General features: G+C 37.4%; 2 protein-coding genes across 4 annotated transcripts; both read right to left on the bottom strand.

Moving 5' to 3' along the window:
* Positions 1 to 1,704: 1,704 nt before the first annotated feature.
* Positions 1,705 to 5,157, bottom strand: LOC103447281 (homeobox protein knotted-1-like 3). 2 transcript variants are annotated; one of them, XM_008386474.4, is made up of 6 exons: positions 4,459 to 5,157; positions 3,375 to 3,495; positions 2,574 to 2,764; positions 2,363 to 2,494; positions 2,131 to 2,267; positions 1,705 to 2,024 (listed from the first exon to the last, which is right to left on the bottom strand). In XM_008386474.4, the coding sequence occupies exons 1-6, from the start codon at positions 4,954 to 4,956 to the stop codon at positions 2,021 to 2,023; spliced, it is 1,083 nt and encodes a 360-aa protein (XP_008384696.2). In that variant the 5' UTR covers positions 4,957 to 5,157; the 3' UTR covers positions 1,705 to 2,020.
* A 13,712-nt stretch (positions 5,158 to 18,869) lies between these two features.
* LOC103453470 (uncharacterized) lies at positions 18,870 to 20,048 on the bottom strand. 2 transcript variants are annotated; one of them, XR_001786053.3, is made up of 2 exons: positions 19,537 to 20,048; positions 18,870 to 19,265 (listed from the first exon to the last, which is right to left on the bottom strand). XR_001786053.3 is itself a non-coding variant. In XM_008393016.4 (2 exons), exons 1-2 carry the CDS (start codon positions 19,928 to 19,930, stop codon positions 19,191 to 19,193), a joined length of 462 nt encoding a protein of 153 aa, XP_008391238.2. In that variant the 5' UTR covers positions 19,931 to 20,043; the 3' UTR covers positions 18,870 to 19,190. The 2 variants fall into 2 exon arrangements, 1 of the variants encoding a protein (XP_008391238.2); XM_008393016.4 differs by having other exon boundaries at positions 19,544 to 20,043.
* Between the last annotated feature and the right edge of the window lie 4,338 nt (positions 20,049 to 24,386).

Genomic DNA, 24,386 nt, shown 5'->3' with positions numbered 1-24,386 from the left:
GTCGTAATCGAAACAAAGATTAAACCTTGTTAAAGTGTTGGGAAGTTACTTGGCTATTTGCAGTTGCACTGAAAAATGAGATCCATAAAGTATAATTGTCTAATGAAGACTCTAAATTGAACTTCAGAATTGGACATTAAGATCACTTAGATTGTCAGTAACATCTAAAATACTACCACGCCAAAGCTTAATAGAAACGTTTTGGTTTCGATTACAAAATTTTGGGAAAAACTTACCTACAACAGAAATGTCACTGTAACGATATTTTAAGTCAATTACATGAGAATATAGGTCCACTCCTTTTGTATTTTGGGCCTACTCATCCCCTTCTCGTCCCATCTTATGAGTATTTGGCCGGTCAACCACATGGTCCAGACAGAAGAACTCCTCCAATCGCATATTATGTGTAGTTATTTTTAACATGACATTTTGTCAATATTGTTTACTTCTTATGGGGGATACAGATACTTCCCTGCAATTGTTTACGCCACCATGACATTCCAAAATAATAAAACGATGTAGAACAAATTAAAATGCCATAATATTACATTATCGATCCAAAATACCACGGTGGCACTCCACATGTTTGGGGTCTGTCTTCGTTTCTTTTGTTTTGACCAATAGCAAGTCGTCGTCTCTTAGGGCGTGTGGGTTGTGGCGGGGAATGTTTAAGGCACCGCGTTGGTGAGCATATCAACTGTGGCGGGGAATGTTGAAGATTTGGAGAGATTTTTCAATATGTTCGGAACACAGGACAGAATATCACACGTCATTATATTATTGGAGAAAGTTTTTTTCAAGTGTCATTCCAATTGTATAATGAGATGTAGTGTTTAGTTCTGTGTTCCTGGCATTTTGAAATCCCTCTAAGATTTGCATTAGGAATTCCCTGTTTTGTTTCCACAAATCTACACCACCCTATCAAATCTTTCCTCGAAAATCTATAAATGTTAAGTATTGATCAACTCTTTCTTTCCATATATATATATATGTGTGTGTGTGTGTATACATATTTCCTGTTTCCTTTTTCTCTTGTATCCCTTTCCCTTCCCTTCCCCTCCCCTATAAATTAACACCCTTCTGCTCCAAGTCTCTCAACACAGATTCTCTCGCTCTCTAGACCAACCGTGCTCATGTCAAACCACGGTTCACTTCGCGAACACAAAACAGATATGGATGTTTCTACTTCTCCTACGTCTTCTTGCGGTTTTCGTGGTTGTTTTAGGACTTCTGGATCACGCAACAACAATGGTCACGAACGCCAACACTTGGTGCAGCAAGAAGGCGGAGGCCGGCTCAAGGAGACAACATGGTGGAAGAAGAAGCTGACAGAGGCTAAGAATAGGTTGTGCCGAAACAAGAAGCAAAAGAAAGCAACGTCGTACGACATTGATAGTTACGCTCTCAATTTCGACGAAGGTGTTGGCAGAGAAGCCGATGCTGCTCTTGGCTTCAGCAGGTTCGCTGACCCTTTTACCAATGAAGATGGTTCCTTAGGCAGAGAGGTTCGCAGGACCGATGAATCAGCTTTCGTAGAATCCAGAGGTCGGATTCAGTGTCGTCTGTGCTGCCTTGTTTCCTTTTTCGATAGGTTTTCTTGCACTGTAAGAAACAGAACAATCTGTATTCTTTTTTCAGTTGTATTTTTTGCCTTAAAATTACAGATTCACATTCTTCATAGACATTCTCATTCATAAAAATATGTATAGAAAGCAAGCGTTTTATTTAATATGCGATCGGTATACAAAAAATCTACATAGATCCACTGAAACGTAGTACATTAAGGCTACCTGGTTCGAGTTTTTCGTGTTACATGCTTAGAGTTTGATGATATTATGGTACTATAAGACATGGATAGTGTCGGGGTGCCTCAGACTCGAAGCGATCGATCCAAAGATGGGCAGCATACCATTTGAAGGCTTGAAGCTTTTACTGTACGAGAAATATTAAATTCCTTGCTCTCTGTTGCTAGATTTTCGACTAAAATCATGACATTTACTTCAATCGTTGGTTGTTCATGTCACCTGCATTACTTTTTTTTCCAAATTACAAATTGAGACAAGTTTATATGAAGTTTACGAAACAAATTAACTCGAAAAAACAACCATATTATGTTAATCGTAATCCTACCTCTTGCGTTTGCTCTTGAGAACGGAAGTCGATGAAATGTTGCTGTGCCAATTCCTTTTTCTTTGATTAATAAACCAGTTATTGATCTGTTTCAACTGCAAGCCTGTTTCCTGCACCAATCTGGCCTTGTCTTCCTCCTATCGAAGCGAAAGAGCGTCTTAATTAGTAGCTATTACAAAAGAATCTGCTAAACTGAAAGCTTCAAGGGGATTATAACAAAGTTCAAACTCACTGTCGGGTAAGGCCACTTGGAATGCGATTGCCACCAAGATTTTAAGACAGAAGTTGTGTCACCTGGCAGTTTCCCCGCTCTTCTCTTGCGCAGAATTTCCTCTCTAATGTCGACGATCTTTTCCTTGTAACCCTAATAAGCAGAGGTTATCAGCTACACTAATTGTCCACACCGAAAATGTATATATACGCTGTAAGTCTATAGTTTGTACCTGTTCCAGTTCATGCTTCAGTTCCTGCCTTACGCGCTCCATTAAGGACCTCTCACTTTCAGTCGGAACAAGAGGGCCAAATCCCATGGTGTCTGGCCCGTCCAGACTTCCATCATAGGAGTTGATGTCGCTATCTAACTGGTCATCATCATCGGACATGGTAGCACCCGTTCCTTCACCCGTGGATACACCTGTGAAAGCAGCTTAAAATATTTAACTGTAAACCATCCATAAACAAATGTTGATCACGATCAGCAACCAAAAACGAGCAATAACAACTGACGACACTACACAAGATGTCTTATCCTATATCCGAATTTATAGAGACAGGCAATCCAAAGTGATGACACTAATCAAAGCTAAAAGACTCAACGAAAAAAAAAAAACTTAAGTCAGTGCAACTTCTGCCCTCGTCTTTCCTCTTCACACCGATGAAGTCTTTAACAGCGCGACACTGACATCAACCTCAAACTCAACCTCAGGATTCACGATAACAATGGAAACAATGTCGATGGTTTTGATGGTTTCGCTATTGCAAAATCCCTCTTTTCGCAGATATCTAAACACGTAGAGTTAAACATAGTTTTTTCGGGGGAAGGGCAATAAAAGAACAACTATTAGGCAGCCTTATATAAACGATGCTCACATTTAGGACACACCAAAAACAGTTTAGCACATGGGAAGTAACATTCATGTTCTTGTCCTTTTTCCCTGTCTCCTACTTTTCGGATAAAGGCAGCGAAATGGGGAGGAAAGGATCAAGATTTATGGGACGATCGAAACTAAAGAAACAAAAATTACCTGTTAAGCTTTGCAGAGACTGATCAAGCTCCCAACAAGCCATCACTGCTTCCATTGCGTGAACTCGGACATGCTGCTGCAGTTGTTCTTTGAAGGAGCAAAGCAAAAGAACATAATTCGTCTACAAAATCACAACGAGCAAAGATCAGATGACGAAAACCGAAAGTTTAACAAAATTATGAACATCTCGTTATGCTAGACCCTCAACCAACATCGTAACCAAAGCATTTTGTTACAAAATTACAATGTGACTTTTATAAAGTACATAAATTTATGTGTTCTGCAAATCTCAAGAACATTTTAGCTAAAAAGCCTAAATTTATTTATAGAAGAAAGAGAACAGCAAAGGAAGAACTAGGCGTCAGCGGATTAGGCGAGCAAGACTACGCACCAGGATTCGATTGTTACAAAATTACAATGTGACTTTTATAAAGTACGTAAATTTATGGCTTTTTAGCTAAAATGGTCCGAGGTTTGCATAAAACATCATTTTGGTTCCTGAGATTGAGTTACAAAACTTTGAAAATTGCTTAAACTTCGGGCCAAGAGCTCCTAAACACTTAACGGAATTTTTAACGGAATAACCAAAATAATGGATGGTGAATAATCTCAGGACCATTTCTATTGATTTTCAATCTCAGAGACCAAAGTAATGTGATTTGCAAATCTCAAGAACATTTTGGCTAAAAAGCCTAAATTTATTTACAGAAGAAAGAGAACAGCAAAGGAAGAACTAGGCGTCAGCAGATTAGGCGAGCAAGACTACGCACCAGGATTCGATTGTCTGGATACATACCTAAATGTTTAGACTTAATATTATAGTAGAAATTATAAAGAAATTGGAGAGATTGATTTGCAGAACAAATTCTAATTCCAAGACATGCCACTAATCAAACTACTAATTAAAGGATTAAGATTCTCCAAAGCACTTGTAAAGTGGAATAATTAGAGAATTAAGCAACATGATTCTTCACTGCCACCTCAACTAATTACACGACACTCTAAAAATATCCAGAAATTAAAAATGTTTTAAACTTTCAATAATATGGAATTAAAAATTAATTAAGATTTAATTAGTGCTAACCATGAACAAATCAAGTTCTTTCTCATCCATGACTCCAACATCCCCATTGGCTCGGAGCGCCGAGTAGTTGTCGACCACGCGCTGCGATTGCAAGAGCTTCTCATCGATCCTTGGCAGCTGATCGACCGGCGTAGCGATCCTCAAGCACGACACGTGCGCCGACACAAGCTGCTCATACAGAGGATGTCCCACGATGTCGGCCTTGAACCTCGCGCTCTCGCACTCCAGCTCGTCTTCCCCCTCCTCCTCTTCTCCGCCGTCGTAACCGCTTATCTCCCTCCGGTTCCGATCGCTGCAGCTGCTGCTCTTCCCGGACGGCGATATGACCACGTCGTCGTTTCTCCCCGCGTCGTGGAGGCCGCCGAAGCTGGTGTTCTGCTGGCGGAAAGCTGCGTTGTTGAGCCACGTCAGAGCTCCGGAGAGCGGCGGCTGGTCCTCCGCGAAGGAGTGGAACGCCATTTCGTGAGGGGTCTGCTGCTGCTGGTGATGAAACGCCATTTTTGCGAGTTGAATTGTGAGAAATCAGAGAGAAGAGCTTAAAGCTTATGGCTTTTTCAGTGCATATAGGAAAAGCGAGGCTTGGAAAAGCCAAAAGCGGCTTTTGAGTCAAGAAAGAAGGTGGGGTTTGTTGAAAGTTTGAAACTTGAATGTGTTATTAAGCAAGGAGGAGTCCTACTGTCTGCAGAGAGTGACGGAGAAGACGACTTTTGGTTGCGTGAGGACCGAGGAAGACAATTGGACGGCCAGATTGATGGACACGTGGCGAAATAGTAAGACAAAGATTGATTATTTATGATTGTAATAAGAATTCTAGACTTCTAGATTTGCAGCAGGTGTAGCTGTAGCCTGTAGCCATAAATGTGGATAAAGGTGCACAGGCGCATCCTAGGCACAATCTAAAACCAAGTACCTAACACTTTTATTAGTATATATTTCATCGTGTGACACATACTCGAAAGTTTTTGTGATCATCGCGCACAAGTTACTCGATGTTATTGTTCTACTTAAGTTATAGCATATGTATCGATTAATCTTATGACAATTTACCTAAAAAAAAAAAAAACTAATCTAATGAAAAAGTGTTCAAAGGTTCTTCTGATTAACTGGTCAGGTCACCCATACATTACGCGTGAATGCTTTCATTGAAAGTTACATATGCGTCGGGCCGAATTGTAGCCAACTAATTTAGAGTATGTTTCATTGTGAGAGCGTGACTGTCCAGTTGATCAAGTTGTCTTGCATAACGTTTGTCTGAATTTATTTATTTTTTAGTACTGGGAGAAGTGAGGAACATAGAATGGTTGAGTGGTAGTGTGAGAAAGGTAAAGAAGCATTACAATAAAATCTCAATAAATGAATGTTCGCGGTCATAATCAAAATTTTCAGCCCCAACTTGGGTCAGTGTACTAAGATAATAACCTCGGTTAAATAATAAAATCTTTCAATTCATTATAGTGGTATTCTCTTTTACTTGTAAGTGAGAGGTCTTAGGTTTGAATCTCGCCAAAGGTAAATTTGAACCATATTATTGCTAACCTATTATGAGGCTTAGCTCGCTCTTTTACTCCCTTAGTGCAGACAATAACGTTTGCTAAAAAACAAAAACAAAACGTAGAGTGGTGAAATGGACATAGGATATATTGATTCATTTATTTTGGTTTGGAGTGTTTGGACCGTTTGGTGGTATTGTGGGGTATGATTGCTTCCTACTTCAACCCTTGGGGCTTTCCCTCTTGTCTCTTCCACTAAACTATTTGCCTTGCCCTAACAAAATAATATCTAAATAAGATATTTAAACAATTACCAACCTCTTGGAGCCATATATATACGCACAAACACATAGATTTTGTATTGTTGCAAGAAGTTTCTTATATGATTTCGACAGAACGTGCAGCTGTTGGCATGGTGGAAGGACTATAGACATTGAAAACATACGTGTCTATATATTAAAAAAAATGTGGCAGCGATTCATTACTAACTACATAGATATTGTTCCTCAACTCGAATCTTATAATTTTCAGGTGTGTAAGAAGTTTCTTAAATGACTTTGGTAGAAGTTCCAGCTGTTGGTATGGTGGAGGGAATATAGACATTGAAATTACACTTGTCTATATTTTTAAAAGATGTGTTAGCGATTAATTATTAACTACACTGATATTGTTCCTCAACTCGCATCTTATCATTTTTAAGTGTGAAAATTTTATCACTAAAAACTCGATGTAGCGAGAAATAAACCACGCTCATCATATTTAATTTTGTTAATTTTCTGATTCGAGATGTTTAATATTTTCAACAATATATGTTTTAAAAAGACATAAAAATGAAGAAGTTGGTCGACAAGAAAGTAAAAGGAAAGTATGGAAGGGAAGGAGCAACTTTTCTTTTCTTGTGCTTTAATGCTTGAGATACGCTTGACAAATGGAAGTTTTTAAGGTCAAGACAAAATACCAAGATGTCACTCAATGAAATATTCAATCACAACAAATCTTATGGCAATATCTTGGATAGATTTCTGACTGTATTCGGAATACGAGTCATAACATTACATGTCATTACATAATTAGAGGAAAGTTTTTTTTTTTCAAACATCCAACTAATTATATAATAACATGTGATGTTTTACTTTGTACTTTAGACACACTGAAAAATATATCCAATATCTGCCAATCTATTTAATAAATTCACATGATGAGTTCATGGTTTAGCTTATATATTAGAGTAATTCGTGTGAACTCAAACGATAAGATTGTGGTGGGGCAATTATGTCAATTATGTCTATACTCGAGATTACGTGTTTGACTCGACGCAAGTATATGTTTTTCAAGATGTTAATAATTTCGGACCGAATTAAACTCATATTTATATGATTTACCCACATAGGTGGTGAGTGGATTTCAACCCAATTAGGTTGATCTTGGTAAGGATTTTTTGAACCGTATGAATGTAGGCATAATTACTTAATGGATAGTGATTAGGCACTAATACGAGTCTAATTTATTGTGAAAAAACGTGATGAGCACATCGAACACATTCATAAAATATCACAATGACGTAACTATTGTGTAGGGTAACTAATGTCTAATTATTTAGTAAAGATGGAACATGTGATCATAAATTTAAGATTATGAAGACACTTTTTTATGCAATAATTAGCGAGATTCATCATCATTAGTCGTAAAATACATGCAACGATTATGCACCCTCAATTTAGCCATCGGTCTTTCAAGTTATTTATTTGATAAGTTATTTATCACCACCGTTAGACTTTAGAGATAAAATATTAAATATAAAAGTATGATCAGACCGCTGATAAGATCACACTGAAAAGAAGTGAGATGGGTGGTTTAAAGGTTGCACCCTGTACGAAGCCGGATGATATCCGAATGCGGTAGAACTTTATTGTTTCGTGAGAGTGCTTAACTGTTAAACTGGTTTAAGTTGTCCTACTTAAATTTTTCTAGTCTGGAAACAAGATTTAAGAAGAGGATAATATAATAAATAAAAAATCAAGGAGCGTGCAAATGTGGGTATGGTTGACAGATGTGGGGGAAGTCGTTAGATTTGATCGGTCTCTGATTACACGGGAGGGACAGTTTACCAAACTCCCCAATCAATGACGTTCGCTTTCGGACGTCCTCGTCAGAGGTTCGTCGGTTGGTCCTTACCCTGTCCACTGACCTCAAACCCGTACGAGCACACGTGTCGTCCCTAGGTTTCATGGACCACCTGGGAATACACGCCCCATCGTCGGAGAATCCTGTTCGTACAGCTGTACAAAAAAGCAGCAGCAGAAGGGAAGTGGTGGGGACCACCTGCAGGAGGGACACAGGAGTGATAGCTAATCGGCCGTAAGATTGAATTTGGTGCTAGCGGCTGAAGTCACTGCAGGACTCCTTCACGCGCGGCTGTTCGTGGTCCCCACCTTCCCTATTTGCGTGCGCCCTATTGGGCCGAAAGAGAGAAGGGCTACATCTTCGTCGTTCGTAGATTTCCCTTGGGCCTTGCGACTACGGGGCCCAAGGTGTCCTTTCCATTGAGACAGAAGAAGTTCGTAGAAGTTTGAGATGGGTCCACCCAATCCAGACCGTACGTTTGTTTGTCTTCGGATCTTGTCCGACCAATTCATCTACCTTCATAAACCTCACTCTTTTCTTTTTTCACTTTTTATTTATATTTTTTTTCTAAATTATTTTGCCGACTGACGAACTGATTACTTATCCTTGAAGGGCCAAGCCCAACTTACATGAAGCCTCCTTTTCTATTTGCTGAAACAGAAGTGCGAACATCACTACCCAATTGGGAAGTAATGTTTTTGTATGTAGATGCATTCCGTGGATACGTACATACATTTCATACATACAATTGGCATTGCGCTATCCAGTTACTTCTTACGCACTCCTTATTAATTTATGTTATTTAATCTTTTTCATTTCACTCAATTCGACAGCGGAAAATCGAGGGGAATGTGTGGGAGGTAAAAAGGATATGTAGATATTACAGCTCTACAACCAACCAGTATGAATACATTTCGGTGCATACATTTCAGTACCCACATTTAGGTACATTAATTTAATATAATACATTTCGGTGCATATAATTCAATACATACATTTCGGTATTAACATTTAAATACATTAGTTCAATATAATACATTTTGGTACTAACATTTATGCCCTATTTGGCACACCATATAAGATACCGGATAGTACTAATAATACGAAATACGATGTTTGGTGTCTGTTTGGATTAAATAGCCACCGGATTAAATAACCTAGGCCCACCTTTTTTATCCTGTCTTTACCCGCTTGCTTATACCGTCCAAAACCACGGTACAATTTAGTCAGGCTGAAATTTGTCGCTTTCTCATTCCTCTTCAGACTCACTCTTGCTCTCTTGAATCCCAGGTTCGTCTTCTCAAGTTCTTTCTTCTTCGTTTGAATCCCACTTCGTCTTTTCATTTTTCTTCGTCTTCCCAGGTTCTGCCGCTCCCTTTGTTCTTCCGCCTCCCTCTGTTCTTCACCGTTGGCCAAATCACCATTGACCCAAAATAGCAGCACTAATTCACCAATCGTGGGGTTGTATTTATTGGAATTCTATATGTTACAAATACCCCATCTGAATCTGCAGCAAAGAGGAGATAAGAAAAAAATATATATATTCACCAATTGTGCGCCCAACCATTGGCCTTCCCTCTGTTCTTGTTTTTCCGACGAACAGGAATCGATTATTCTGGTAGTTTGTGGATTTTTGTTTAGTTAATATGTTTCTGGGCTTCTTCTGCAACTGGGTCTTGCAAAGAAACATGGTGTATTTGCAGAGAGGTTCTTGACTAAAATTGCAGTGGAAAACTTAGTCCGATACTGCATCAAATGTCTGACTAATTTAATCAGTACTGTCCGGTGGTTATTTATCATATCCGACAGAAATAGTCAGTACAGTCCCAGCTGCCAAACGAGACCTTAGGTACATTAATTGAGTCTTTCAAGTTTGAAGAATGTTAAATAAAATTAATAAATTAAAAAAAAAAAACTTTTTTTGGTCAAAAAATAAATAAAAATTTGTTTATTAATAAATTTAAATATTTAATGGAAGACACTAGATAAAATGCACATTGATTATTTAAAATTAGGGAACTTTAACGAAAAGCTCCCGTTACTGTTCACTTTAACGAAAAACCACATTTTTACACTAAAAAGTCAATCATGGTACTAGTCACTTTACCCTTTATTTTGTCCTTATCATTAAAACTCAAAGTTTTCAAGCCCTTTTCATTAGTTTTCCTTTAAAATTAAGGACACATCAAGGGATTATAATAAATATGTAATCTAACACCACATTTATTTTAAATTTTAATCTTCGTTAAAAAATTAGGAAAATTAATGAAAAAATGCTTGAAAGCTTTAAATTTTAACAATAATAACAAAAAAAAAGGGTAAAATAAATAGTAATAAGATTGATTTTTTAATGTAAAAATATAATTTTTCGTTAAAATAAACTGTTTGTTGAAGTTCTCTAAAAAAATCCCTATAATAAATCAAAATTCAAAGAGCGTGCAAATGTGGCTATGGTTGACAGATGTCGGGGAAGTCGTTAGATTTGATTGGTGTATGTAACGACACTGATTACACGGGAGGGACGGTTTACCACACTCCCCAAGCGATGACCTTCGCTTTTCGGACGTCCTCCTCAAGAGGGTCGTCAGTTAGTCCTTACCCTACGCACAGTGACCTCAAACCCGTACGAGCACACATGTCGTCCCTACGTTTTATGGACCACCTGGGAATACCCGCCGCACAGTCTGAGAACCCTGTTCGTACAGCAGCAGAAGGGAGGTGGTGGGGACCACCTGCAGGAGGGGAAACAACAGTGGTAGATGATCGGTCGTCAGATTGAATTTGGCGCTAGCGGCTGAAGTCGCTGCAGGTCCCCTTCACGTGCGGCTGCTCGTGGTTCCCACCCTCCGTATTTGCTTGCGCCCTATTGGGCCGAAAGAGAGAAGGGCTACATATTCGTCGTTTTCCAATGGGCCTTCCTACTGCGGGGCCCAAGGTGTCCTTTCCATTCAGTGGAAGAAGTTCGTAGAAGTTTGAGATGGGTCCACCGAGAGAATCCTCCTCCCAATTCACCTACCTTCATAAACATCACTTGTTTCTTTTTCACCTTCTTTTGTTTTTTCGTTTTTTTTTTTTTTTTTTTTTTTTTTTTTTTTTTTTTTTTGCCAATTGACGAACTGATTCCTTATACTTGAAGGGCCAAGCCCAACTTACATGAAGTCTCCTTTTCTATTTGCTGCAATGGACCGGGTTGAGGCCCAAAAACAGATCCAATTCCAAGTCCGATATTTCCAGCATTTGCAAAAAGAGAAAACGGAAGTGCGAACATCACTACCCAATTGGGAAGTAATGTTTTTGTATGTAGATGCATTTCATGCATACGTACATACATTTCATACATACCATTGGCGTTGCTCAATCCAATTACTTCTTACATATCCCTTATTAATTTATGTCATTTAATCTTTTTCATTTCACTCAAGCCGACAACAAAAAATTGAGAAGAATGTGCGGGAGGTAAAAATGATATGTGGATATCATAACTCTACAACTAACCAATATGAAGTTGGTGTAAACAATAGCATCTAAGGTATCTTCAAACTATAACATAGACCGATGCTTCTTTGTTCTTATTAGTAATGTTCATTATGCTATGTTGCCTAACTAGGTAGGATGCGGTGGTATCTTAGGCCAATCACGCATCGTCACAGTGAAAATGTTAAAACACACGACAAGGCCTGATAGGCTTCAATACTGCCACTATCACCTCATTGTAGTAGGTAAGTTTCCCTCCTATCTAAGACAAGAAAGGGAGGCTTCCATAATGTTAGAAGGCTCTCACCGAAACACATGAAGCACAACTTAAGCAGCAGTACGTTCTCATTACAAAATCTTTGCAGAAACAAGGTTTACGTACAATTATAACTTCAAAAGGCTCTTAACAAAAATATTGAATATGTGAACTGAACAATATGAACAGTTATATAAATTATATGCAAATGCAATGTACGTAAAATGATCAAGGGAGACTAGGAGAAAGGGAAGGCTTTGCCACCTTGAGCTCACCTCAACCGCTGATATAAACGGTTTTGAGAGGCTTGTTCCACAGAGCTCGAGCATTCCCAGCTCTCCCGTCACCCAAAAACTCGGCGAAATCGTTGAATTGGTGTATGTTCTCCAAAGGCCTGTAGGTCGGTATGGCAGCTTTGGTCGTCACAACATCCATACCTAAACAAAGCAGACCAAAATTAATGGGAAATGTTTTCCGCAATCTTGTTTTCTGCTAAAGGAGTCATTTGTTTGTGTGATAAAGGGCTCCTTTCGGATTGCTTCTCGAGCAAGCATTTTTTGTTTACAAGCGCTTCTGCTACAAGTACTTTTATCCTAGACACATTGAATTTTTTATTAAACTACAAGTGCTTAAAGAAGCAACTGAAAGTGCATATTTGGAAATGCTTTATGTAGTATCGGGAAGTACTTCCTAAAGTAATTGACTCTTAGAAAGTGCTTTCTGAACCATCGGAAGGCACTTCCTGCAGACACTAAACTAGAGAAATGCAGAGGAGAAAAATGGAGTGCGGAAATTAAATACTCGGGAAAAAGCTCAAACCTTCAATTTAGCCATCTGTCTTTCAAGTTATTTATTTGATAAGTTATTTATCATCACCGTTAGAGTTTAGAGATGAAATATTAAGTGTGAAAGTATGATCAAGCTGTAACATCCCACATCGTCCAGGGGAATGAATCTTGTAAGCCTTATATGTATATTCTCATCTCTTCCTAGCACGAAGCCTTTTGGGAGCTCACTGGCTTCAGGTTCCATCGGAACTCCGAAGTTAAGCGAGTAGTGTGCGAGAGCATTCTCATGATGGGTGACCCACTGTGAAGTTCTCGTTTGAGTTCTCAGAAACAAAATTGTGAGGGCGTGGTCGGGGCCCAAAGCGGACAATACCGTGCTACGGTGGAGTTGAGCCTGGGATGTGGTGGGGGCCTGGGTCGGGATGGACAATTTGGTATCATAGCCAATCTCTGGCCAGAAGTGTGTCATCTCTGGCCGGAAGTGTGCCAACGAGGACGTCGGGCCCTAAGGGGGGTGGATTGTAACATCTCACATCGCCCAGGGAATGGATCATGTAAGCCTTATATGTATATTCTTATCTCTACCTAGCACGAGACTTTTTAGGAGCTCACTGACTTCGGGTTTCCGAAGTTAAGCGAGTAGCGTGCGAGATCATTCCCATGATGGGTGACTCACTGGGAAGTTCTCGTGTGAGTTCCCAGAAACAAAACCGTGAGAGCGTAGTCGGGGCCCAAAATGGACAATATCGTGCTACGGCGGTAGAGCGGGCTTGGGATGTGGTGGACCCCGGGCCGGGATGTGACACGACTTTTTAGGAGCTCACTGACTTCGGGTTTCCGAAGTTAAGCGAGTAGCGTGCGAGATCATTCCCATGATGGGTGACCCACTGGGAAGTTCTCGTGTGAGTTCCCAGAAACAAAACCGTGAGAGCGTAGTCGGGGCCCAAAACGGACAATATCGTGCTACGGCGGTAGAGCGGGCTTGGGATGTGGTGGACCCCGGGCCGGGATGTGACACGACTTTTTAGGAGCTCACTGACTTCGGGTTTCCGAAGTTAAAGCGAGTAGCGTGCGAGATCATTCCCATGATGGGTGACCCACTGGGAAGTTCTCGTGTGAGTTCCCAGAAACAAAATCGTGAGAGCGTAGTCGGGGCCCAAAGCGGACAATATTGTGCTACGGCGGTAGAGCGGGCTTGGGATGTGGTGGACCCCGGGCCGGGATGTGACACAGACTGCTGATGAAAAAAAAAAGTCTAGAAATTTAATTACGTGACTTGCAAAAGTAGATTTAAGGACTTATTTTTTTAAAAAAAAAAAGTCTAGAAATTTAAATTTGAAGAGCAAATTAACATATAGATTTAAAGGCTATATGCAATGTTAGTTGTTTATAGGTGAGAAACTAAAGATATTACGCTGGATCAGGCTCGGTTGAAATTTCCAAATGCCTCGTAGAGGTTCGGTGGAAATTTACAAACCCCTCAAAGAGGTTCGGGGGAGATTTGCCAACTCCTCATAGATGTTCGATGGAAATTAAACGCCTTCGAGTTATTGACCGGTCCAACCCGGCTGCATTCATGAATCACCCGTTCAAATTATCATCTTGATAAAGATGGTTTTACTTCGTCGGATATTCATTCTAGTATTTGAAGGATGGAGTAAATTATTTTCTTAATCCAATAGAGTCAAAATTCCTTTCCGTTTTAAGATTTTCAACAACTCCTTACTTCAATTTTTTAACCCATAAAATTTCACGTTCTTACATTCGGGAAGAGAGAATTAGAAATATCCCATTGATTGCAGCTTTCTCTCCGAACTCCTTTTTATGTAGTCAAAGTAAAGGGTTGCTAGGGTTTTGAGTCAAGGCTTGCTAGGTCTGCTGGGTCCTGGGTATGATAAAGTAGGAGGAGTTCTGCTTCCACCAGTAGGACGGTTCTCTTCCCTTGCCAATTGAACTCTCGTACTCTGACCCAATGAAACGAAAAAAATTCTTCCAATGACGAAACCTGTAAGACATAACATAAGTTACCACCTTCAACTCGAAACTACGAAGAATCCACTTCATATATTTAGTTCAGCTTCTTATGTTTAACTTAAAAGGTTTGTGATGTGTCAGATATTCATGTCTTCGTTATAATTCATATCTTGCTTGCGTATGTGCTTAAGTTTCTTTGCCTTTGCCAATTGTATCACACTGATATGAATTCAAACTAAATATCTTGTACACGTACGACCAGGAAAGTTTCAGAGAAATAAGCACTTACCGGAAAAGCCAGAAGGTTTCCTTTGTCAGGTGAGCTTTTAGCTTGCAGATGACATTTTGCAACTCCAGTCTGTCGCCCCAGCCTATCCGTCGTTAGTTGCTCAACTGCCAGAGCTTACTTAGCGCTGAACTAAATGTATAATTATTTCTTTGAGTGATGTACTAAATGTATGAATTATGATTATATTTTCTAGTGATGAACTAATGTTTCATGCACTAATTAGTGACGCAGTACTGCTGCAGATTAGAGGAAGTATGAATCGAGCAATCAGGGGCGTGGCTACAATTTATTTTTTTCTTTTTTATCTTGTGTTGGTGATATTTCAATTAGGTATCGAAACATTCATCTCATCGCTCCCACTCTGGGGTAGGAAGGACTAAGAATGAGCTTAGCTTCCATGGCTCCTCATGAGAAGAGTTTTTCGATATCAAGACAGGCGTGTTTGTTTTTTCCTGTCCTAAATTTATAATCTGATTGTTTTGATATGATGACTTACCAACTTGGTGTAGAGTCTATAGACTTTATCTGTATAAATGGAATATTTGTAGCTAACGGAAGACTCAGAAAGAGATTATAAGAAAGGATATGGAGTACTTGTAGCTAAAGAAAGATTTGGCACAAGACTGAGTGCAGTGGCATTCAATGATTCATACAGCCCACCCCGTTTAATGAGATAAGGCTTGGTTGTTGTACAAGTAGTATTCTTTGTGTGCAATTTGTGGCGTAAATAAAAAGGTGTTTGGGGGGTGATTGGGAGGATTCAAATAAACAAATGCCTCTTTCCAGACGGTTTTATCTCAAGCTCTCCAGGTGACCTGGATGTCTAGATATAGAGCGAAACAAATAAATTAAAGATGTTACTTTTCAGTTGCTGACCTTTTCCTTGTTGCTCTGCTGTGACAAGCTCTCTAAATCTTGTCCGTGACATGATACAGCACGTTCGGGTCTTCTTTGTTCCGTACTGATGAGCCATCGAGAACAACAAGGCTGTTTCTTGGGGAATGAAACAATCGTTTTTGGAGGGCAAGAGCAAATACCCTTCAAGTTGTGCAGCGCGCAGCTGCAATTGCGGTGGTATGGCCTGTTCTCAATCTCCATGTCCTGAATTGATAAACTTACTTCAATCACGCATTGAAGCATCATTGCCGCTATCCCAAGGATCATCCCTCCCACCTCTCCTCTCCTAAGCTTTAGTGAAAACGCAAGTGTAAGTATGTATGTGCCAATTAAGCTTTTGAAAAAGTGTGCTTCCTTTTTCTACATATGTGTGTCTTTGAAGTGCTTCTGTTACATGCTTATATAGAACACGGAGGGGTGTTTCTTCACGGTAGTGTAGGAGTAACCAAGAGTAGAAGTTTTGTTAGCTTCGCTACGCCGTTGAACTCAAGAGAAGCTTAGCAATGGTGGTCGTTCTTGGGAATCATTATTCTTTTTCAGCTTTTGTTTTTCATGAGGCCTTGTCAAAGTAGTTATTCAACAAGGCAGTTGGTTTTTCTTGAAAAAATCAGCTTCTCGAACACATGCTTTAGAGAGAGAGAGAGGGAGAGTTTAGACAAAACGATTTTCTTACTTAAGCTTAGTTGACTGTTTCTACGACTTTAACATAGTTTTTCTCCGTAATGACGTCTTTTTACTAATCTTGTTACCAATCCTATTGTTATGAGCGTGAGTTAGTTGACTGTTTCTACGCGACAACATCTCCGTTTTAGCACGGCGTCACCGTCCTCTCTCTCTATCTCTCTCTCGTCCTTGTAGAATAGTAACTTTAGGACGTAAAATATGGAGTCACTGTCTCCCTCCTCTCTCGCTCTTGCGTTTTTGCCTTTCAACTTTACCTCATTGGAATTGTCATTACTTGAAAATAACTAATAACCACTATCAGTAAGGTAGTAAACACTATCTGCTTCAATCCGTTTTATTGCTTCAATCCTTTTCATGGTCATTTTTGTATATCCCGGCCTTGTAATCTCGAATCTTGACTGCCTGCTTCCATTTATTTTGAGAAACAATGTTCTGATATGGTATTCGCAATTCATTCAGTGGATCGAGACTCCATGTCGATCGTGTTGTTGCTTTGTGCGATAAGAATTTGAAAATTCGATCGTGACTTTATCTTTTGTGATAAATTGATAACATAATGTGTTTTCCAAAAAAAAAAAAAAAATGATAACATAATGCAGCTATCTTATATGTACTTAAATCTGTAAGTGAACTTCTCACAGTAACTTTCGATATCACATATATGTAGAAACGTAAGTTCTTTACGGAATTGAAACTTGAAATGCACTGTTGCAATTACTATTCACTACATAAGTTCATGTAAGGTCTCTCCTCTCATTAACGTGTAATTCATTCTCAACAGAATATAGACAGAAACTTTGGTAGTCCTTTGTGTTCTCCACCTTTCTGTGTAAACTCTCGTACTTGACGCTTTTGCCTATGATATGTTTCCTCGTAGCACCACTTATTTGAGTTTTAGTTTTGGCAAGGCCTGTGAGCTTTGGAACCAAGGCATGCGTATTGGCAGCTTATAGTTTGTACTTCGGACTAACAAATTAAAAATGTACACTTTTCTTGGTTGTGTTGCTTATAAAGATCTGCAAGCGGGCAAAGATTTCGCCATTACCAGACATATATCTCGGTCACGTGATCAATGTTATACTAAACAAATGAATATACCCGCCGTAAAAGGCAAATATCTCCTCTGCAATTGGAGGAGATAATGTATGATGATCGATTTTCTTTTTGTTGTATATTGTTGTCTCATTTGGAGTGTGCACGGTGTACAACCACAAAACTCTCTGTGTGTGTCATATTCTTATGTGGTAGCCATCTTCAATGTCGACATATTCGTAATACTTATATTCATTCGGCAAGAACAAGATAACATTTTCTAAATGGAAAATGTTTTCTAAACTCCCCTTTTGTTCTTTGGATCTTCCTTTTATTTTTTTTAATTACAACTAATATTACTATTCTAAGCTACATTAAAGATCAGTTTGGGTTGTTGTGTTTTCTTTTCTTTCTTTTTTTAAATTTTAAATTGCTTCTGCTTTGCTACGAGACTAAACAACTGTGAAAAAAAAGGCTTTTAGTGAAAAAAAAAAATCAAGGTAGAATTGTCAATATGAAATTCAATATTGTTCACCTGCCTCTATTGATAAAAAAAAATGTTTTTTTTTAGAAGCATGTATAGAGCTGCTTCTGCGTTCTGTTGTTTTGGACTTGTAATTTTTAAGAAGCTACTTTCACTTACTAAACACAAATAAGACCCCAACTTTTTTAAGAAGTTACTTTTAAAAAAATTTAAGTAACCGCAACCATTCCTATGAAGATAGTTAAATTTGAACTCAAAAAACAGTGGATTGAGAAAAATACCTCATTCGTCAGTATTATTTCTTTATTTAGGTGCCTCATATCTTTTCGATGAATTTAATGACAAAAACAAAACAACAACAAAAGTACGGAGAGAAAACCTAGAGTACGGAAATTATTTTCGTGTTTCTAATTAGGTATTTTAAAATGACAGATTGGGAAGCATAGATGGAGGGACATGAGAACATGGATGGTATTTCACTTTGTGTGTCATTTCTTCTGTTTGTTCGTTTTCTTTTTCCTCTTTTTGTTATAATATTTAATAAAAGTTGTTTTCTAATTTGTTGAACATGTTGGTGCAGCCAACTAAACATCCCATCCAGCCTAGAATACGAGAGATTTTTAGTGTGCAGGGTTATTCCAATACACTAACTGTAATATTATAATTGATGAGAAATTTAAAAAAAAAATCAAACTAATTATATTATGATATTTAGTGTAGTGTGCTTGGCACATTAAAAATTTTCTCTTAAATGTCGGTTGGTGTTTGGATTGTATTGTATAATGTATTGGCTTTATTAACTATTTGGTAATTAAACACACTCAAAGACTGATAGTCTTTCTTTATGTTAACGGCTCTCCAAATTCCTATGCATTGTTTAATCTAGATCGAAGAATCTCCAAAAGTATCTAAAAAAAGGTTTATCTGCAAGTCACAATTTAATACATATGTAAATATATTATACACATATGTCCGCTTACAATTTATTTGTTGAACTGAATGACTTGTTATAAGTAAGAAGTCAAAAAAAATTTCCATATACTTGTATGCTTTTGGCACCGGCTCCAATTATCAACATCTTGAGAAGGGTTACCAGTCATGTTATTTGTCTGACACCTCTAACAAAAACATATGACCTGTTATATTATATTTTGGTCACTCTCGATCCCACCCTGATTCCATCCAATATAAAAGAGAGCTCTGCCAAAGTTCTTCCTCAATAGCTCAACCCACAATCTAGCTAGATCCCCAAATTGGGTTTTGAAGGAGAGCAAGGAAGAAGGGGATCCAAGATTTCATATTTGCAGTCTAAAACCTGCAAATTTGGAGTGAAATTGACAAAGATGGATAGAAACAAATTAGAACCCAATATTCTGTTTAGTGAGTTCAAAACGGAAAGAGAGCATGTTCTTAACCAAAATACGATGATTGCCAGATAAAAAAATAGCATTGATATGATGATGATCAGAAAAACTTACAAACCTCTCTGAGTAAACTCAAAATTAGATTTAATTACAAAACTTGATTATCCCATATTATTGATCAAACAAAGTATACTTATTGTTCTGATCAAATCACAAACATACATCAAACCTTGAAGAGAACATTCTCCTCCTCATCCTCCTCCTCGTCCTCATCGCACAAAGTATCCAATTGTTGATGCGACTGCCGCCGCTGATGTAGCCTCCCGACCGCATGGTGGTGCTTAGCCGGCGAGGAAGACGGCGAGGAGTGCACAGAAGAACCGGCTGAAGCCACCAAAGCCAAGTTCCCTTCGCTCCAAGCCCGCCTTAGCGGATACGACACTTTCTTACTCTTAGGCCCTCCGTGGGTACATTGCTTGTTAGGTGACTTGTTGTGTAGGGCACAGCCACAGTTGCGGTGGTACGGGCGCCGCTCCACTCCGATATCCAACTCTGATAAGCAACCCTCGTACACGCACCGGAACAGCCCGTCCGCGGCAGCTCCTGCAGCGGCCATACGACAAGTTTAGGTGTTCGTATTGAATGTGTTACAGATCACAAATATACACAAACGACGTGTTTGTGCACCACCACCCTCTATAAATGAAAAGTTAGGCGTTAAGGGACAGGGGGGGGGGGCATTTATAGGAAATGGGGTTGTTGGTTGTTATATAGTGGAAAAGGTCGGGGGGTGGGGGGTGGGGGGTGGGGGGTGGGGGGTGGGGGCAAGACAAGAGAGAGAGAGAGGGAGAAGTTGGTTGTCAGCTAGCTGGGTTGGCTGGGTTGCTGGGTGTGTTGTGTGAGAGCATATGAAGCAGTAATTCAAGGGTTGAAGGCGTGTGATGTGGGTCGGTCGTAGACTGAGTTAATTTTTGGCATGCACTTGTACATGTGGGCGTGTTTGAGTGGAAATATGGTTATGAGTTAGGAGAGAAATTAGGGAGTGAAGTTACCAACAAGAAATTAATTAGATCGCAATTAGTTAGGTATACTTTTTTGAGTGATTTTACTCAGTTGTATGGTGTTATTAATCTATTTATATGACCATAAAAGAATATATATATATATATAGGTCCTTTATGCAAAAGGAATTTTTTTTAATAGGGATTAGGTGTGAGATTCACTCCATATTGAATTTCAACGATCCGAACCGTCTATTTGTAAGTCTCAATTCATAAATCATCTTTACAAAAATTTAATTCAATCCGAAACCATTTGCCTATTTAATTATCAATGTCAAATTTCATTGTTTCTTATATAACAATGTATTTGTTCATTTCTTTGAACTCAATTAGATGTCTTAAATATTTCCTATTTGGCTAATATTTTGCAATGATGATCTAAGAGGTACAACTTGAAAAATAGACGGTTTGGATCGTTAAAGTTCGATGTGATGTGGACCCTACAACTAATTCTCATTTTTATAAAAAAAAATTGAGGATCCATTTTCTTAAAGGCTTCCTATATATATATATAATTGATGACATATCAATTATATTGCTCATACATATCATAGCACGTGAATTAACGTGTATTTATGTTGTTTTTTAAATGACTAAAAGTGTTTTATGACATTTGAAAGCATTTTTATCTGCACTTGGCAAAAAAAAATTTAATTTGTTTTTGCTAAAAATGTTCATGAACGTATATGAACTTTTAAAGATGCGGTCTCAAACGCGCTCCTACTAACACCATATGATAATGTGATTGTACGCATTCTAAAAAACTAGAATTCTGATTAGGTCACTTTAAATCCAAACTCATTATATATATGACGTTAGGATTAGCTTAGCAATCATCTATCTTTGTACTTGTTTGTAGGTATGTTTGGTATATTGTAGCTGCCGTGTTGCTATATTGGAGTCATCCCTATAAAATGTCTTGTTCACCAATCATGCAAAAGAACTATTTTTTTGGTAATTTGTGGGATTAAGTAGCTAACTAGCTAGCAAGATTACTTCTCAAAACGAAAGATCAACTTTCGTGGGGCTACTGATTTACTTGTGTCGATGAGAATTTTTGTGGCTTCAATTTGACACATTAGGGTTACTTTACGAGCGATAAAATTTATTAGGAGAAATTAGGTTTACATCCTTCTTTTTACTACTTCATTGATTAAAATCCTATTCATTTTCAATTTTTTATCAAGGTCTTTGGGTATTAATAACATCATTAATTATTTGAATAGTAAAATATTTTTATTTTTAAATAAAAATGTTAAAATTAGTATATTTATATTTATGGTTAAATTTTTTATCATATATTTTTATTGTTAGTTTGTACCTATTTTTAATTTGTACCCATATATTAGTTTTTTTTTGTGCCCATATTTTTTAAAGTTTTATTTGTGTTTGTACCCATGTGTATACCGTCACGTGACATTATATATTTAATCAATGATAGAAAAATTACATATGGTATACTTATGTTTTATGCCTAAACTTTGTATCATTTATTTATATATTTAGTTTGTACACACTTTTAATTTGCAACATTTTTTTAAATTTGTAGTATTTTCTTTTTAATTTTATTTTGTACCCATGTATTAATTTCTTTTAGTGCCTATATTTTTTAAAAATTCATTTGTACTCATAATTTTTTAATCTTTTATATGTACCCTAATTTATTTATAATGTACCCATTCTTCTTTATTAATGTACCACTTTGTTATATGTGAAATGTACCAATTTTTTTGTAAAATGTACCAATTTTTTTAACACTATGGATACATTCTTTTTCCATTTATTATTTCTTATTTTTACGTAGTTTTTATCCATTTATTCAATCAAAATGTTTGAATTTTTTTATTGTAACCGTTTATAATAGTATTATAATGAGAGATTTTAAATTTATAGGATTATAAATCTCATAAAATATCAAACAATTAATGTCAAAACTATAAAAATATTAATATTAATTGTAATATAATGAGGTGTACAAAGTCAAGGGACTTTGATCAAACTTTGAATACCATTAAGGTTTTAATCAAAGAATGTTAAGGATTAGGGACTGCATCCAAAGTATCCCATATTATAATATGAGTAAGCAACATGCATTACGAATATGAGAGAGTACATTTAAAAATATCAGTCATATTAATTTTCATGTTATATAAATGATTAAAACACCACCTTACGGATCTCTTTAAACATTTATAACGAATGTATTGATACAAAAAAATAAAAAAAGAATCTAGGATGCATGTAGAAAATTGTTGAACAAAACAAAGAAAAAAGGATGCTTGTAGAAAATTAAAGCACATGCATATGCGTTTTGAGTCCTTCGGTTTCAACACCAACACCACCAAAGTATTGTACTGTTGCTTGGGATTCAGAGCTAGCTTTGATTAATCAAAGATGCAAATGAATATTTATATAGGAACTTTAACGAAAAGCACCCGGTACTGTTCATTTTAACGAAAAACCACATTTTTACACTAAAAAGTCAATCCTGGTATTATTCACTTTACTCTTTATTTTGTTCTTATCATTAAAACTCAAAGTTTTCAAGCCATTTTCATTAGTTTTCCTTATTTATATTAGCTTAATTAAAGAACGGCTTTTTGTTAGCATAATTTCTCATTTTAATCCCTTAACAATGAAAATCGATAGAAGTGATTCCTGAATGTGACAAACTTAGAGACTACTTTTATCGATTGCATACTCAAGGATCACTTCTATCGATTTTCAATATCAGAAATCAAAATGAGAAAATTATATATGTCAACATCAAGAACCATTTTAGCTAAAAAAAACTTTAAAGAAATAATAATCAAACCGTTGAGATTTTATGTTGTAAGAAGGGAAGTAGCATTTTGGGAATCTGTGATCGAGTCTGGGAACCAAAGTAGCATGCAGCAACAAATGGACGGATACTTCTGCACTGCACTATCATGTGAGACTGTAAGCAACCCATGTGAGTCTTGGGAAGGTGATGCCAAAGCATCACTATCGATCGTAGTAGTAAAAGAGTAAATACAATTTACTGAAGGGGGAGAAAGAAAAGGGCAGAGAGAGAGTAATTGAGCATGCTATGCTTGGACTTGGAGATTCACGTAGTCGTAATATATACTAGGGTTACGTCGTGTTACCAACTCATGTATCGTAATATTATTATGTGATGTTACTAATTTACGTTTCATAATATTAGTAGCTAAGGAGTTCATAGTTTATCAAATTAACGATATTCATTAAAGAATATATATTAAAGACATGTACATATCCAAATACCAACATGATGGTAAAAACTATAGTTTCAAAATAAAACATCAAACTAAAACAAACAAAAAGTCGCGCAAACTACTAAAAAACTCACTTCACCAAAATCTTGCATTGCATAATCCGTATCCAAGCTCGTCACCGAAAACAATCAAATCCTATAACCCTAAATAGTTTATATTTTAAATATAGAATTTGTGGAATAAATATACTGTGTATTTATAAGTAATACGTTACGCAGTTATAGTTACACTACCGAAAGAGAAAATTTATATGTAAAAAACATCATAACGTTCTAAACTAATAACACAATACTTACACTACTAAACGTCGTCTTCTATAGCCGTTCAGAAAAATGCATGTATGAACTTCCCCTACCCTAAACCCCGATAGTCAACATGCAGATTCCAGTTGCACAACCAGTCACGAGAAGAGGAAAAACAAACTTTCCAGTTAATAAAGTTGGCAAAATCTAAGCTAATAATATGCCCACCTGTGGTCACGTCTATTTAAATCATGGGAGGTTCTTTTCTATTTCTTCCAACTGCCTTTGCTTGTAAATATTAATTAAAAAATTTCACCATTAAATGGCAACCAAAGCCAGCCAAGAAAAAGATTCAAACAAACCTTCAATAATCTTTATCTATTTCGATCTCACCAAGTACCAAATTTGATTTGATTGTGTTAGAAATCAAATATGATATAAAAGCGAAAGTGGAATAATAGAGAGAGACGAGAGAGAGAGAGAGAGAGAGA

Source organism: Malus domestica, chromosome 02, assembly GCF_042453785.1.
Source record: "Malus domestica chromosome 02, GDT2T_hap1".
Lineage (NCBI taxonomy): Eukaryota > Viridiplantae > Streptophyta > Magnoliopsida > Rosales > Rosaceae > Malus > Malus domestica.
This window is presented reverse-complemented; position numbering and strand designations above follow the sequence as displayed.